This window comes from Rhamphochromis sp. 'chilingali', assembly GCF_963969265.1.
Source record: "Rhamphochromis sp. 'chilingali' genome assembly, chromosome: 3".
Lineage (NCBI taxonomy): Eukaryota > Metazoa > Chordata > Actinopteri > Cichliformes > Cichlidae > Rhamphochromis > Rhamphochromis sp. 'chilingali'.
The window spans coordinates 43,288,329-43,304,844 of NC_137931.1; the positions used below are offsets into that span (position 1 = coordinate 43,288,329).

The 16,516-nt window shown below is 41.1% G+C and overlaps 2 protein-coding genes across 4 annotated transcripts in view; both read left to right on the forward strand.

Moving 5' to 3' along the window:
• LOC308393374 (guanine nucleotide-binding protein G(q) subunit alpha-like) overlaps positions 1-6,385 on the forward strand; it is a 33,577-nt gene extending 27,192 nt beyond the window's left edge. For both annotated transcript variants that reach the window (XM_080877088.1, XM_080877089.1), the window contains 2 exons: positions 4,319-4,472; positions 4,790-6,385. In XM_080877088.1, the coding sequence (XP_080733214.1) occupies positions 4,319-4,472; positions 4,790-4,980 (345 nt within the window). In that variant the 3' untranslated portion in view covers positions 4,981-6,385. The remainder of the gene's footprint in view (positions 1-4,318; positions 4,473-4,789) is intronic.
• A 5,004-nt stretch (positions 6,386-11,389) lies between these two features.
• tle5 (TLE family member 5, transcriptional modulator) overlaps positions 11,390-16,516 on the forward strand; it is a 54,707-nt gene continuing 49,580 nt past the window's right edge. The window contains exon 1 of one of the 2 annotated variants that reach the window (XM_080877473.1): positions 11,390-12,293. In XM_080877473.1, coding sequence (XP_080733599.1) covers positions 12,267-12,293 — 27 coding nt within the window. In that variant the 5' untranslated portion in view covers positions 11,390-12,266. The remainder of the gene's footprint in view (positions 12,294-16,516) is intronic. The other variant, XM_080877472.1, reaches the window with a different exon arrangement.

The following is a 16,516-nucleotide window of genomic DNA, read 5'->3' on the forward strand; positions in this document are numbered from 1 at the left end:
TGCCAGTGATGCGAATTTCATCATCAGAAGTTAGTGCGAGAGTTCATGTGGACATCACGTGCCTGTCCATTTTTGTCCCCGCACACACTCGTCCAGAGAAATTATTAGTTATTATTTAATTAAATAAACATGCTCCCTAGGCAGTGTGCCTCAAGCGCATACATAAGGCTGCTTTTATGCTTACCCCCGTCGAAAACACGGAGTTGCGCATGCTGAAAATTGCAATTTCTCTTTCTAACCTGCGGCGTTACGCTGCGGCCGCTGCCGCAGCTTGGTTGAAGCCACCATCCGCCATTCTAATGATATTGGTAGACAAGCTCAAAGTCAGAGTAGACAGAGGGAGATGTTACAAAAATGAGACTTTGTGAGGTTCCAGTTTTGACTTCTTCCAATATCATGTGGCGGTTATTGTCCGAGTAGTGAAACCTGTTGTTCAGGAGAACATTGGAGCCACCTGTGGCTTAATAGCAGGCATAAATAGACCTGACTGTGTGATGTTGTGACTGTGCATGAAGTGACAAATACTGAGGGTATACTGGCACCTTAAGTATAACAAGAATGACTTTTTAGCCATCGGGTCTCCAGCTGTGCATGTCTACGATGGAGTGCAAGTGCATTTATTTAGATTTTTGCAGCTCACAGCTGTAGGTTTAACTTTTTTGTTTACTCCTGCTGCACTCATCAACTGCTTTCCAGTAAAACACCTCTGCAGCTGTACTATGCAGCGCCAGTTAGCTTGTTTTAACAGCAATAGTTGAGCAGTAACAATGCAAATGAACAATTATTCAATGACTCCTTTTGAATTGGAGAAAGTTTAGTAGGTAGTGGCTCCATCGTGTTGTGGTTAATACATTTACCTAATGTGCAAAGCTTCAGGAAGGGCATCTTTTGTTTAAAAGAAGAAAAACTATCAAATCAAACATCTTCTGTGGTGACACCATATGAACATGGGAGCAATCAAAGAAGCTTTCGAGAGAGCACTAAGCAGGTCATCAGACTAACGTCGTATGTCCGCATGAATGAGACACAATTTATCAAATCTCTCACAACAAACTGGACGCAGGTCTTCTGTTTATTTCAGGGATATTTTGCCCGTGTCGTCAGCTTTGGCTTCTGACTGTTCAGATAGAATTATCGCTAATAAAGCTAATGTGATCAGCCTCTGTGTGCCCTCTGCTCCTCTCTGACAACAAACCCTTTCTCTGACCAGGGGCCCGTTCTTCGTACGTCGCTCACTACATCCAAGATCAAATGACACATCCAAGATCAAACCATCGCGCTAACCGTGAGCTCGCTAATCCGGTTCCCCGAACACACCTGCTGTTGACGATTAGTACAGCTGGACGCAGTAATGTGACATCACTGGGTGTCGTAAAAGGGGCTACGTATCGATAGTAGAAACATTGATCGGCAACCCTCTGATTGGTCGGCGAAAATGTCGAAGGAGCGCGCTCGGCTCGGTATTTTTCGGCAGCAGAGCAAGAACTCCTGAGTGAGGGATTTCAGGAGTTTCAGAGTTTAATCAGAACGCAAGGGAACACTGCAAAGGCTGCAAAAGCAAGGAGAGAGGGCTGGCAGGAAGTTGCTGACAAATTAAACTCGTAAGTAATTTAATAATAATAATAATAATAATATATTGGATTTATATAGCGCTTTTCAAGGCACCCAAAGCGCTTTACAATGCCACTATTCATTCACTCTCACATTCACACACTGGTGGAAGCAGCTACAGTTGTAGCCACAGCTGCCCTGGGGCAGACTGACAGAAGCCAGGCTGCCATATCGCGCCATCGGCCCCTCTGGCCAACACCAGTAGGCGGTAGGGTAGATTTATTATATTACACTATATTATCCAATATTATATTACATTATATTATATTGTTATATTATATCCTCTTTCACATTAGAGCCACAACAGGACCCACTAGAACATGGGAACAAGTAAAAGTGAAATATAAGAATATTCTATAGAATGGTAATATTTATCACTTATATTGCTTTTAGTCTCTTGGAAAGAGACCCTGGAATAATCTGTTTGTTTATAACAGCAACCAAGAAAAGGGCAGAGCAAAAAAAGACAGGTGGTGGTCCTGCACCCCCTCGTCAACAAGTTGGTTAAGTAAATAATATCCTCACGGGAAAATCGATATCTCTCAATGAGCACACTGTCGCGCTGAGCTAAAGGATCCTGTCTGTCCCGCAATATATGCTGAATTCTGAGGACTCTCCTTATCAATCTTGCACCTTCCGCAATGGGTTGCTCGCGTAAACGGACAGGATATGACTGCGACAGGCTTCCCAAATCCACCTTGGCTTTTATAGCCGTGGTCTCTCATCTTGATTACACGAAGTAATTTACAATTGCTACTCTGAAATATGAATTACATCTGTAATAATCACATACATGTAATAGAATGTTAATAGTACATTTCCCTTTTTTAGGAAATGACCTGTATGTATCTGTGTGACATCAATAAAAGGATCAAGTGCTGCATTATCTTTAGTTACATTGATGTTATTTATTTATCGCTGTTGCTTTCGTATAAATGAAGCGGACATACCTGCGTGGCCGCGATCTAATCCTGTTTACATAAAGTAAACCTGCTCCCGAGCAGGTTTACGCTTACGGCTCTGTTGCTATGACAGCAAGTCCCGGATGAGCTTCGGGGAACCGACTGATCCAGGATCACGCGAAATCGTCAACAATCTAATCCAGCTAACTTACTTAGCGAGGTACGAAGAACAGGCCCCTGGTCATATGATAAACCAAACCCAGCTGCCAGCTGTGACGCTGTACATCAGTACAGCAGCTGCTGCAAGTCAAGTATCGCAGGGTCCAGTCGTCTGGCTGCTCTGTTACCAGTTTAACTGCACACGCGTATGGTGCCAGCTCAGGCACCTCGCTGGACAGACGGATCTGGTTTAATTTTTACAGTCATTTTTCCCCCCTTTAATGTTCAGACTCTAAGAGGTAATAGCAAACACCAGACAATCATGATGCTATTGTTAAACTCGTTTAATGAAAGGTTACCAGCTAAGACAAAGCTTGGCAGACTTCAGTGTGCAGAGATTATCCTGCTGTGATGACAAGCTCAAGACTGAGACTTTGACCCTTGTGGACCAGTTCAAGCCTGACGGGAGTTTTCTTTGCCTTTGATTTCATCAAGTCTGTCCAGGATTGTCTCGTGTCTCGCCATGATGTAATGAATGACCCCGCATGAGTAACGCTGGCAAGGATTTTTAAATTTAAAGTTTTGTTGTTGTTTTTTTGTTTGTTTGTTTTTAATCTGAGAGAGCCAGACGATGTCTAATTTTTCGTGTGTGTGCTTCCACCAGTATTACCAATTTGAAAGGATCTTGAGAAAGTGTGGAGAACGTTATGCTGCCTGTAACATTGATCAGCATGGCTGGTTTAGTGGTGGGAGATGATCTGGGGAGGCACATCCATAGAGGGGTGTACACACCTCTGCAGTCTAGTCATCTGCACCCCGACTGCCATTAGGTATCAGCATGAAATCTTTGGACCTACTGTCAGATCCTATGCTGGTGAAGTGGCTCCTGGGTTCCTCCTGGTGCACGACAGTAGCTGGCCCTGTGTGGAGAGACTAAGCAGGCAGTTCCTGGAAGATGAAGGATTTGATACCGCTGGCCTGCCCCCACACTCGCCTGCTTTGAATCCCACAGAACTCCTCTGGGACATTGTGTTTCGATCCGTCTGACTCTGTCAAGTCGCCACGATGTTGTCAGGCATGCATACAAGAATGTGAGGGCCATACAAACTGCTGAGTACCGTTTTTGAGTTGATGCGTCAGGCTAGTGCATTTTACCAAAATTTCATTGCAGCATTTTTACTCCTTAGGCATGAAAGACTGATGTAGGGTATTGTTGTCACCTGGTTGGCTGGACAGCACGGACGCTGAATTTTGAGCACAAGAACTCAAACAAATTGATGTAGGATTTTCAAGTTGATACCATGAGTACATCTGCTAAACTCAAAGCAAGTTCAAATATTGGTGAAGGTCAGAGGTCACCGTAAATATTCTGTCTCTAGCTCTAAAGATGAGACCTGTTTTTCAATTGAAATAATGAGTGTATCTACTAAAAATCTCAGATTACAAAGCCACTGTTGCCAAAAGCACTTGCAAGTTACACTGTCATCGTTACTGACCTGTATTAGAAAGAAACAGAAATGCCATATAATTGCAGGTTTTGGATAAATGGTCTGCTTTACAATTTGGTTGCTTTCAGTGTCGAGTGAAGCTGAAAGTGAAGCGTTCTGAACACATCGCTCTCTTTAACGTCCTTGTTTCGTTGTTAGAACCGCATGGAGGAGAGTAAAGCTCTGTTCAGGACCATCATCACATATCCCTGGTTCCAGAACTCCTCTGTGATCCTGTTCCTTAACAAGAAGGACCTGCTGGAAGAGAAGATCATGTATTCTCACCTGGTTGATTACTTCCCAGAGTTTGATGGTAAGGAGTTGACTTGTAAACAAGAGTGTTTCAAAGAGTGAAGGATGTGATGTGCACGCTTGAGGTTTTTTTACTTTATATAGGAACCTTGCTTTTGCAGTTGTTTTTTTTTGTTGTTTTTTTTATTGTAGACTGACACCTTATGGCCATGATGCTGTACTACAATACAAACTAATATATTCCTGTAAAATGTCACATCGCTCTCTTATTGAGCAACCTGTCACCCAAGTGTCTTTTATTTTTGTTTTAGTGAATCCTTTCCTCCTCGCTCATTCATAGCGAATACATTTAACTACACCACTCTGTCCTCCTTCCAGGTCCTCAGCGGGACGCGCAGGCAGGTCGGGAGTTCATCTTGAAGATGTTTGTGGACTTGAACCCAGATAGTGACAAGATAATCTACTCCCATTTCACGTGCGCCACCGACACGGAGAACATCCGTTTCGTCTTTGCGGCCGTCAAAGACACCATCCTGCAGCTCAACCTCAAAGAATACAACCTGGTGTGAAGGAAAATTGGAAAGACAGATGGTTAGAGTGCAAGCAAGACACCCACAGCCCCCACACTCAATGCAGTGTCCACATCTGCATGAAATGCACTCATAAAGAGATGAGCATTGCTTTGTGCTTTTACCAGACCAACACTATCCATATTCTGCCCTCTCTTCACTCAGACCCTTGGTTGCTGTTTTGCCCAGTTTTAAGGACTCTGTTTTTATTTTTTTGGTTTTATTAACTGCTTGTCTTGCACAATCACACATGAAACACATTCAGATATAACACTCCCTCCATTTGTCACCTCTTGGGAGGTTGTTCTCTACTCCGGCGCTCCTCGTTCGGCTCTTGCCGTGGCTCACGTTTTTCTTTCTCTACACTACAGTCTCACTTGCGCTCGTGTGGGTAGAGGACCATCTCCCGGTAGACTAAGCTTTTACGGACAAAGGGCTCTCTCCCATAGTTATTTAACCCATGCATGCTATACACTACAGCCTGAGGGCTTGAGGCCAGGTGGCACACACTGGACTCTGCTCATCTGCAGAGGGTAACGAATTAATCAGACAGTGCTGGGGTGCAGAGAGGTACTTGGTTCTCCGGGGTCTTGAATTGTCCATGATGTGTTCTTTTAACTCTTTCTGGGGGGTTACGTGCCCTAAATGAGAGCATAGAAGCTCTGTTGAATGTAAATAAAGTTTTCATGCTGCTCACACAGAGTGAGGGCTACACAGAGATGACTACATGTTCTCTTTTGACTTTCAATATTTTCATCTATATTAACGTCATTAATTCTTCTGTTGTTCGCTAATTAAACCGATCGACGGCGACTACTCAAAGGAACCCTTTCAGGAGTGGTCAGGTTCTGTTTATTATTCAGTGCCCCTGATTTTATACTGAGACAACACTACCAGTATTTTACGTACTGTACACCAGCTCCCCTGTAATTCTCTATCATTTTGCTAAATTAAAACCACCTACATTTTTCTGTAAATACAGTAACATTGCCAGTATCGTTTTAATCCCTTAACTAGTTCAGATACTAAGAAACATATTTGGGAGCTGGTTTTTGCCAAAAACTAAGTGAAGGTTTTCTCCCGAGTTGGATCGTTCCAGATGTTTAACAGCGTAACACCTCACTTTGTGTGGCATTTCTTTATGTTGTCTCAATCACACGTGTAACAGTACTGTGATTTTTATTTGTGTGAGGATAACTTTCTTGTGCACAATGTGTGAATGATGGCATCAGATTAAACTGGTGCAGCAGTCATGTTTTGGATGAAATAAAGCTTTTGCGCTGCCAGTTTGCTTCAGTCACAACTTTGGTTATGATCATGCAAATGGCTTTTTCCTCTCCTGTAATCGCCTTCATTTTTACCATATTAATCAGCCAACATTTGATTAAACTGTCACAATCATAAATTTTTCTTCTTTTTTTTTTTTTTTGTATGTCTAATTTATCAATTGGATCTATTTGTTATTGATATAGTAAATGAGACGTTGTCCCTAGTTTCAGCTCAAGTTTTGTTTTTTCAACATCAAAGTTGGGAGTAGATTTTATACTGCTGTAAAATATCAAACTATTTTATGGTCAAGTGTTCTGTTTCTAATGATACTTCATATATTTAGTTGTTGCAGTTCTGTTTTTGAAGTGCTTGACATAGGAAAAAGGAAAAAAAAAAAGGTTTCTGTGTCAGGTTTGTGCTTTATGCAAATAGGAAAATGAAAAACAGACAAAAAATTACTTGGTGGTTAAATATTTACTGTTCAGAGATGCTTGTACTTTTTGTAATCTTTAAGGATATGCGTTTGCTCTTGGTACCAATCCCATATTGTGCGTCTTGCCCGATAGTAGTTTAAATATTCCATTAAGCCGAGAGTTGATATGTGGCTTTTTTGTTTTTGTCTTCACTATGTAATTCAGGTAATTTTTCATGACTTTCTCATCACAAGGGCTACTCTTAGCAGCTTTGGTAGAAATGAAAGGAATCTGAATGGTGTAGAGCAAAAGGCGCAATTAATTAGCCTCGGGAGGGTGCCTGAATCAGGAGCGTGTTGACATCCTTTTGAGAGCAGCAGTCCACAGAAGCCTGATAGACGGCTGGTGGCCGTTTAGGTACCCCCCGCCCTCCCCCTGTTTTTTTTTTTTTTTTTTTTTTTGTTTGTTTTTTTACCTTCAAGAGAATAACTAAAGGAAGTTGGGTTTCTTAAGTTGCAATAGGATGTTTTTAGTGTCTTTTCTATTCGACCTTATCACCCAGGTGATCCCATTATGAATTATGTGCTGAAATCAGCGATGCAAAGTTTTCCTCTGTGCTTTTACATATTTGCCTCTTCATTGGTAGTGTTTTCATGCTTGACTTTGACACTGGCTGCATGGGGACGGGAGGGGGAGAGAGAATGCTGGGATATTTTGACCTTAAGTGCACATTGAACGAGGCGGCAGGGTCAGATCTTTGGTGCTTCACGAAACATTTCAAAGCCTTTATTTTTGACCCACTTGCCCATGTGATGCTGACTGACTGAAGCTGGCCTTTTGGATGCCACAGAAAGGCACGTTCAGGAAACGCTGTTCCCTTGAGCCGTGGCTTGCAACCTTGAGAAAATACTGTCCTGCAGACGGTAAAAACACAAAACAAAGGTTGCGTTCAGCCTCTGGTGTCAGCACGGTGGCGTCGGTTTCCACTCGCTGACGACGTGGATTTTTACGCTAACACAGAGTCCCATGGTTACACTACCAATGACCAGAGCCGTCAGAAAAGCCGGTTCGGTTATTTTTAATAATCCTTTTCTTTTATATCTACTTTGCTTCATTCTACACACAATGCATTTTAACAAAGACTCACATGACAATCCAGTACAAAATGGTGTGCCAAGCAAATTCTGTGTTAAGCAAAGGCTTCAAAAACCTGTTTAACTTGACCCAGGCCTGTGCAGTGAAAGTTATTGCAGCATTTAATTGAGTCTTACTTGTGGTTTTAGTTTGCAAATGAAGCTTGCATGTTGAGCCTCATTTCTTTCTTTCTTTTTTTTTTTTTTTTTTAAATTGTATTTATTGAAAAACTTGCCAAATGAAGGTACTGAAATGGCCATTGTGTTTTTGGTGGTTGAATATGCTGCGTGTTTACATCTGCCATTCTGCGCTCTCTCTTATCTCCTTTATTTGATTGGACTGTCTATTGTTTCCCTGGGTCAAAGGCACTGAAAATACACCGCTGCAATGGGCCTGCGTTCATGCAACTTGTCCATTCAAGCACGCTCGTTGGTACTCTGAGGTGTGTGTGTGTGTGTGTGTGTGTGTGTGTGTGTGTGTGAGAGAGAGAGAGAGAGAGAACACTTTGATGGGTGTTGCTTATGCTTGAGGTCCATTCTGGTTTCAGGGATGGATATAGTGATATTAAAAAGCTCTTTGCATCTTTTTTTTTTTTTTCTCCCCTTTTGTAAGGTTGACACACCGTATTTAGGACCACTTGACATGATTTTTCTTTTCAGACAATTCAAATTTTGTGTAGTGGTGTACAAATTGAAAGTAATGTATTTTTTTTTTTTTTGTTTGTTTGTTTTGTTTTAAAGTATACCAAATGTAAATTCTGTACAATGAGTGTGCCAATCCCCTTTTCTTTGTAAAGCCAGACTCTTAACAAGTGCCAATGTTGTGGAAAAAATTCAGAGGACCTGTGGATTTCGTGGTCCAGTTTTTAAAGCAAACACTAAGTGTGTGATTAATTAACAAAAAGGACAGTTTTATTCTATATTTAAGATTAATGATGAACTGCTGTTTTTAAAAATAAGTGTCATTTTAACTGCATGCGTTTTGTCAGGTTGGGGGAGGGAGTGGGGGGTGAGATACTCTATTCATGCAACGCCCTCGAGAAAAGGGTCCTAATGGTTATTGATTTACAGTATTTTAGCCATATTTCTCTATTTGTATGTTTCATTTCAACCACTGTTGCCTGAACCTCATTCATACATGATGATTTTTACATAGCCTTCTCCTTTAAATGTTTTAAATTGGAATAAAATATGTTCCTATACTCTCTTCTTGCATCCCTGTACTTTTATTCTCAAGTATTTTTTTTTTTTTTTTTTTTTTTTTTATAAATAGTGACTTGAAGATTCCACCATTTAAGGTCATGTGTAATTTCTGAATGCATTTTATCCACATGGATTGGAAAATGATTTGTTGTATAAATACTGCTGCCCTTTGGAAAGCAGCGACCTCTCTCTGCAGTCTTAAGGTAGGATACTGTTTAGTGAAAATGGATATTAACAAACAAGTGCTCAAGTGACTGGGTAACAAATCATTTTGACTCTTGAAGGTAATCGCACACTACTTTTCACAAAACTATTTTGATAACACAGCGCACATATTTATTTTTTACTTTTAGCGCCTTTTAAATCTGAGATTAAGACGTCCTAAAATGGGTTTTGAAGTATGGAAATCCCAACTTGTGAAATGCATATAAATATATACATTCAGTATGTGGTTCAGCCTCATTTACCGTGAGTTACCCCAAATTGATGCAGTGGATATGATCAGCATGTGCCGCTGCGGAGGTGTTGCTGAACCAAAGTTAGATTTTTCTTATCCTCCTCTCTGTGGGGTTTGAGTCAGGTGTGTGAGCTGGCCAATCAAGTACAGTAACAAGATGGTCAGCAAACCATTTGGTGGTGGTTTTAGCACTGCGGGCAGGTGCTGTGTCCTGCAAAAAAGGAATTTAGCATCACCGTAAAGTGCTCTAAAATATTGTCATACGCTGTGTTGACTTTGGACTTGGTAAAATGCAGCAAGCGCCAACACAAGCAGATGGCATGACACCTCAAATCATCAGACTGGAAAACGTTCACTGGACTTCAGACACTTGGATTCTGAGCCTCGCCTGTATTTTCCAAGAGACAATGTGCTAACTGAACAGTTCTTGTTGTCTTTAGCCCAGGTGAGATGCTGTATAGACGCTGTCACTGGCTCAGGCGTGGTTTGATATTAGGAAAGTACATGAACGAGGTGCTTGATGCTTATTTTGTTTCTAAGGAGCCAGACTTTATTGTAATTTTTAAAGTGGTCTTGAACAGTTTCTACAGCTGATCTAAGAGTTTTTCAAATTTTTTCTTTAGGCATCGGATGCTTTTTCAGTCTTGTCCTTGACCATTTTCAGAGGAATATTATTTTTTGTTTTGTTATGCCACTTAACACTGACCTATGAATCATTCAAGCATACAAAAGGCCCCTAACTGAAGACACAGTTGTCTACACATAACAGACAACTTGGCAAATAATCAGTTTTAAAGTGTATCTTTGAGCACTTTGTTGCCACCAGTCTGACGCAAAAACAAATAAACTGTTTGAATTTTAAGATGACAGTTTGACAGCTATAAGTGTTTTGCCCTAAAAGGTGATTCAAAGAAAGCCAAAGAGGCTTCACACTGTTGAAGAACAAAGGTGGTCAAACTACAGACTGAATTTCAAGCATCCAGACTGTTTTTGCCTCACATACGGTATTTCCATGCATGTTTCCACTTCGGTGCAGTCATTTATTGAATTGTCCCATTTTTCCTAACAAAACGAAGCAACGAGGGGTGATTCAGAACTTTTGCATCTTACCGTAGAGTTAAGGAATTTTCATAACTTCACTCTTAAAAGTATAAAACACTCACTGTGGTTCTATTAAGTTCTATGCCCATAACTGCGAATTTAAAGGTAAATAACAGTCATTTGCTCCCAGTAGAGTAGAGAGTTCACATAAAAGATTTCTTCAGTTCAGCTCTCTACAACAGGGATGTCCATTTTACATCGTTTACTTTGATATTAAGTGGGCCGAACCAGTGAAACTTCTGTTTCTGTCAGTGCAAAGCAGTTTAACTACACATTTAATCCCTGAGATATCTTAATTTAAGAAAAAGAAGTGCAATTTAAGCACTTAAAATTCTCAGCTTTTCTAACTCTGTCAAGTATGACTGCTTGATGTATGAATTGTAAGTGTGGACCTACTTTTAAAAAAGTTTCTGTAGTAGTTTAAAAAAAAAAAGAAATTTCAGTTACGTTATTGTCTGTGTACTTTGGTGTAGTGCGAATGGACATAGGGCAGTTCTGTAAGTCTAAATTTGATTCCCTCATTCAAATGTTTCAAAGCCATTGATGGGCTGGATTAGTGGTTCTCGGACCGATTCTGATGTTTGTCTAACAACTAAAACCTATTTTTAAAATATATATTTTTAATGTATTAATATTATATTTTTTTAATGTAATAATTACTCGTTATTCTTGGCGATAAACTATGGCACACAAACCTCCAGTGGTGAGTGGGGAGAGCCTGTGTGTGCTGACCTGTCCGCATGAGGCGCTGCTTGCTCAGACTTGGGCCTGCTGCTGTAGATCCGCGGGGTGTAGAGCTGCTCTCCGCGCATCTATCCGTGGTGTTTCTGTGTGGGGCGTTCAGCCCAGCAGCGTCGCCTTTGCCTACCCACCAGCTTCGGGAAGGGGCTGACTTTCTGGCTCCGCTGCCGATCCTCCCGCACTCCCTCCGTTCAAGAGGGGATAAACACAGAGTTAAAGTCCAAGCCGGGCAGCGTTGCAGTTTCAGCGTTAGCGGCGATTTTAATTTATTTTTTATCCCCCCTATCTCTCTCGCTCCCTCCACTCACGCGACTCAATTGTTGCCGTTGGACCAAACGGGATTGAACTTGAAACGAACCCGCAGACATTTTGTTATTTCTGAGATTTCTTCTTCACTTTTTTCATCCCTGTGGCGGCTGCGGGGAGCGAGCCGCGAGCTGTAAGGGGGCCAACGGCACGAGGCGAAACACGGTCGGCGTTCACCTTCCGCTCCGCTCGCGGGCTGCATCCAAACATTTAGTGCACGCACGGCGTTATTAATTTACCTGCGCTGAGCTCGCGACGCTGCCGCTCGTGCGCTAAAGCGGAAAGCTTACGACGGCGATGAATCATTTTGACTGACAGCTTTTGAAGAATTAGCTAGCTTTAGCCAGCACTGATGGTGCTTTCCTGCTCACGCTAAAGCAGTAAATACGGGGTCGGGACAACCCAGATAGGACACAGACTCTTTTGCCTCTCTAACGGCCGCAAAGTGCATCACTTATAATCGGCTTAATTTTATATTTATTTATTTTGTTTAAAAGAGGTGGTGGGGTGGGGGGAGTCCCCTAGCTACTGTTAGCTAGTCATCCTGCTAACGCTGGACAGCTCCTGTGTACGGCTGGGCTAGCTTTGGACAAAAGAAAGAGCAACGCAAGGGGAAATATAAACATCGTGTTTGGGAAGGAGAGCAACAAACAAGGAACTGACATGATGTTTCCACAATCAAGGCACTCAGTAAGTGGCTTTTCATTTCAGCACTGTTGTCTGCTACGTGTTTACGCATGCAGGTTGAGTCGGGGAGAGAGGAGATTACGCATGTGACTTGTTTCTTGGCTGCAATTAAACAGAGTTGCGTTTTTGTTTTGTTTTTTAGTAAGAAGAAGCAGTGTTTGTGGGGCAGTAGCACAGTGTTGGTTTCTAACTGGCACCGTTTAGTTCTGTAGAGGACGTGTGGACTCGACATGGCAGTATTTGTAATATTTGCATTGAAAAGCTGTTAAACTTTTTTTTTTTCTCCCAGATGATTGCACTGAAAATCATCCAAATCAAACCTCAGTTGAATGCTGTCACGTTTCATAACCACACGCTGCTTTCACTCCCTTGTGCCGTTTAGTTTCATTCTCCAAAATGCCAAAAAGCAGGCATTTAGGCAAATTGAGCTGTGCACTGTTACATGCAGGTGGGTGATTTTTTTTTCCTATTTTATTTATTTATTTATTTATTTTTATGAGTGGAAAATGCACATCTCTGTTCTCCTAAATTCCAAGTTTCCATGGTAACAGATACTAGTCCAGGGCATGCATTCATCAGTGAGGAAGACTCTCAGCCCTTTGGTCAAACATTTATGTTTAGTGACTGGCAGAACTGTGTCACCTGTCACTGCATGGCTTTAGAGCCCTGATTCTATTAGCTAGAAAATTAAATTAAATAAGTATGTTTTTTTCAATCTTTCTGGGCTTACATGTGACTTAAAATTACATTGGAAACCTTCTCCATTGTGTTATGAGAAACCTTTTGATGGCCTCCAGTTTTTGCCCTCTGCAAAGGTGAAAGTAACAGAGTGATAGATCCAGGTAAACACAACAAACCGCAAAAAGACTTTTGCTTTGCTGTTATGAATCATGCCCTCTGTTTTTCTCTGGCAACATTTTGTTGCCACCGCTAGTTCTCTTACTGTTGAAAGGGTAAGGGTTGTTTGCTGAAGCCGAAACCAGAATGTCTTCTGACACGAATGCTTTGCCCTTTGGCAGTCTGTGTGGCAGCCTGATTATGCTGCACTGTGCTGCTGCTGCCACTGATGTGAGTCTTCAGAAGTAGGATGGAAGGATTTGGGAACCTCTGGTTGCAGTCTGGCTTGTCAGATCGGTGAAACCCTTCATAAGCACAGAGTCCCAAGAAACCTCAGCTAAATTATGTTATTTTCAATGCCATCTGCAAATCCGAGAATACATAAGTCTCTGTTTATCCTTATGAATATCTCCTAAAGTAGAGAGTTTATCAGAGGTATGAAAGCAAGAGGAAAAAAATTTATTTGTCTACAACCATTTTATTAGCATAATAACCAAATCAGATACAATTACAGCCTCTTACATTTTGTTTGTCTTTGTGCTAATTAATATGCTTCAGTTACAAACAGACCTTTCACAGTTGTTGAGGTTTGTGTAGCTACAACGTGTAGTTACATATTTTGGAAAGTGCAGGTCCAGCATGGCGTATGGAGCTCTCTGAGGTCTACCCTGTAGATTAAACACAGTACTACAAATCAAACATTAGACAGGACACAAATCCGTTATTCTTTATGTGTATTTAAAACTGCTGAATTTCATGTGAGAGAAAGCAGATTTGAATTATTGCTTCACTAACAAACTGCAGTTCAAGGTTGCTCTCATGAGCTTGGGAGACCACTCCCCCTTTCCCTCGTAATCCATTCCCAAACCCTGCATTTATTGCAGATGTACTAAATTGAACCCTAATGCATAGAAAACACCTTGTTCTTAGTAGCAGAGCAATCCAGTTTAAACAGTTACGCAACTTTAGAGCCAGTGTAATCTACACCAATACTTGCATCAAACAGAAAACCGATAGCTGCCAAGAGGCTCGATGGATTCAAATGCAGTGTAGCGCTGCTCCTGTTCTGACAAGATGTTTTGGACTTCCTCTTCATAACGTGCACTGTCAAGTGGCAAGAATGGGTTGACATTAAAGTTCTGCCTGCATATGAGGATTTCCTCGGGTCACAGGGTGGCAGCGTACTTGACTGCTTGCTTTAAATGTGTTCACTGAACTGATCATGGTGATTTCATCTTTATCCTCACCCCGCAGTTCTAAATTAAATTCATCGAGCAGGCCGGTCAGATCTGTCAGGAACGCTAAGTCCAAAAGCTACTGGCAGTCCTCTAGTTTTGCATGTTTTCAAGCTTCAGAAAACCAACTCTTTTAGGTTGTGTTCATACCTCTGAAAATTTCCTTAGTAAGAACAAATGGGCTTAGAATTTGACAACGTTTGCATACAAGTACTTTTGTGCCATCTGGTTACAATTTAGTTATTTCCTTACTGTGAAAAATTGCAAGTGTGTATGTGAGAGACACTGGGGAGTTTTTATTTGTCACTTTCACCATGAAGACAGTAACATGTTGAACTTGTTTACAGATAGAGATGAATACTTGAGTCTACCTTGATTAGAGGACAGAAGTGGATAGATATCAGGTACAGAAACAGGAAAAACTGTAAAGTCATAACATTTAGTAGCATTTAAAAAAAAATACTGAAAGTTAATGTTAAGTGTTTGTTCTGTGTAACAGTCAATTGAGTCTGTTAGGTTACCTAATTTTTGTAGTGGCTGTCTAAAAGAAAACAAGTACCACCTGTGCATAGTCCCAGCAGTGTTGCAACTTGAGTCTCCTGATAGAAAAGAACATTTAGTCATTATAGTTATTCATATAAACACTGGTGTACATTTTTGTGTAAGGTGTGTTGTGTAAACCACAACACTGTGGAGCTACTGCAATAACGCAGCTGCCAGCACCTTGTTTACTTAGTTGTTTACTTGCACTTACTGCAAGCATCAATAAAACATTGTTCGGTACTTTTTTTTTTTTTGCATTGTCATTTACGCAAATTTTATTGAAAAATTGTGATGTCATTTTGAGGCTATATCGCCCACTCCTAATTGTGCATGACTATCTCTGGAAGAGAAAGTTATTATTGTAGCTTTTGTCTTTGTCTTTGCCAGAGTGCTGGTTACCACAACACTGTGTATATCCTCCCAGATACTCCTAACATTTGAGTGAATAACAACCTCTGCATTTTGTTTGCTTCCAGTGGATCTCTGTGGATCCTAAAGAAAACCTTTTATCAGAGAGTACAGTAAAGGTACTTATGTCAGACAGTTGTTTTTATTGTATTATTAATATTAAAACCTGCACCTCACATTGGGTAATTACTGGGACGAGATGCCATCTTCGGTCTTCTCTCGTCTCTGGTTGAAGTTATAAACCAGTCACCTCCTGATGGAGTGAGTCCTCAGTCACCTTTTCCAAGGTGAGAGCAGCTGGGCCACTCCACTCCTGCCTGTCTACTTATCTAGGAGGTTATTTTTCTAATCCAATTGAGTGCTCTTTACGCTTTATTGGAGTATTAAGACCAAACTCACAGGATTAGACGTGGGGTTTGGGAATTTAACGTCTTTTCACCGGAGCTGCAGCTGGTTCAGTCTTAACCGACTACAGTCGGTCACGCCTAACCTTTCACATACACACCGCCCTCCACTGTGATTTTTCACATAAATAAACTGTACAAACACACACATTCTCTGTTCAGATCCTCTCTTCAGTTGCTGCTGTTGTCATAAAGGTTCAGGGATGGGAAGTATATGTGACACCCATATAGATATGAGTGTCACCGATAAGGACCTGGCGGATGAGAGAAGTGGCACCGCGATATAGCAAACTGATGGGTCTCGCAAACAAATTTAGTTACATACACATTCAACAATCCTCTCATGTCAGATTTTCAGGGGAAGCTTTTATTGGTTGGGATGGTTATTAAAATATTTAGGTATTTTTTAAAGCTGTTGACTTTACTGAGACACTTGAGGCACATTTCCTCAATGCAAAGTGTATCTAAAAGGCATATTTGCAGAGGCCGGTAGGCTTTTAGCTGTTTCATAATTGTACACAAGTGACAGATTTTCCCGTCTCCGTACTTTTTGCTGTTTGGATAGTTGCTTCTTTCCACGGATATCTGAACCCATGGACCATATCAGCTAAGTCGATAACATTACAATTTTAGCAAACATTTAAGTGCAATTTATTTGCTTCATTGTATTTTCAGTCCACTCTACCTTTGTTGAAGCTACAGATTTAAATATACTGATTCTAATTTTTTTTATAGGTTTCATATACACTGAAGCAAACGCTATCATATTGTCTGACGCTGGGAATACAACGGGCAGCTG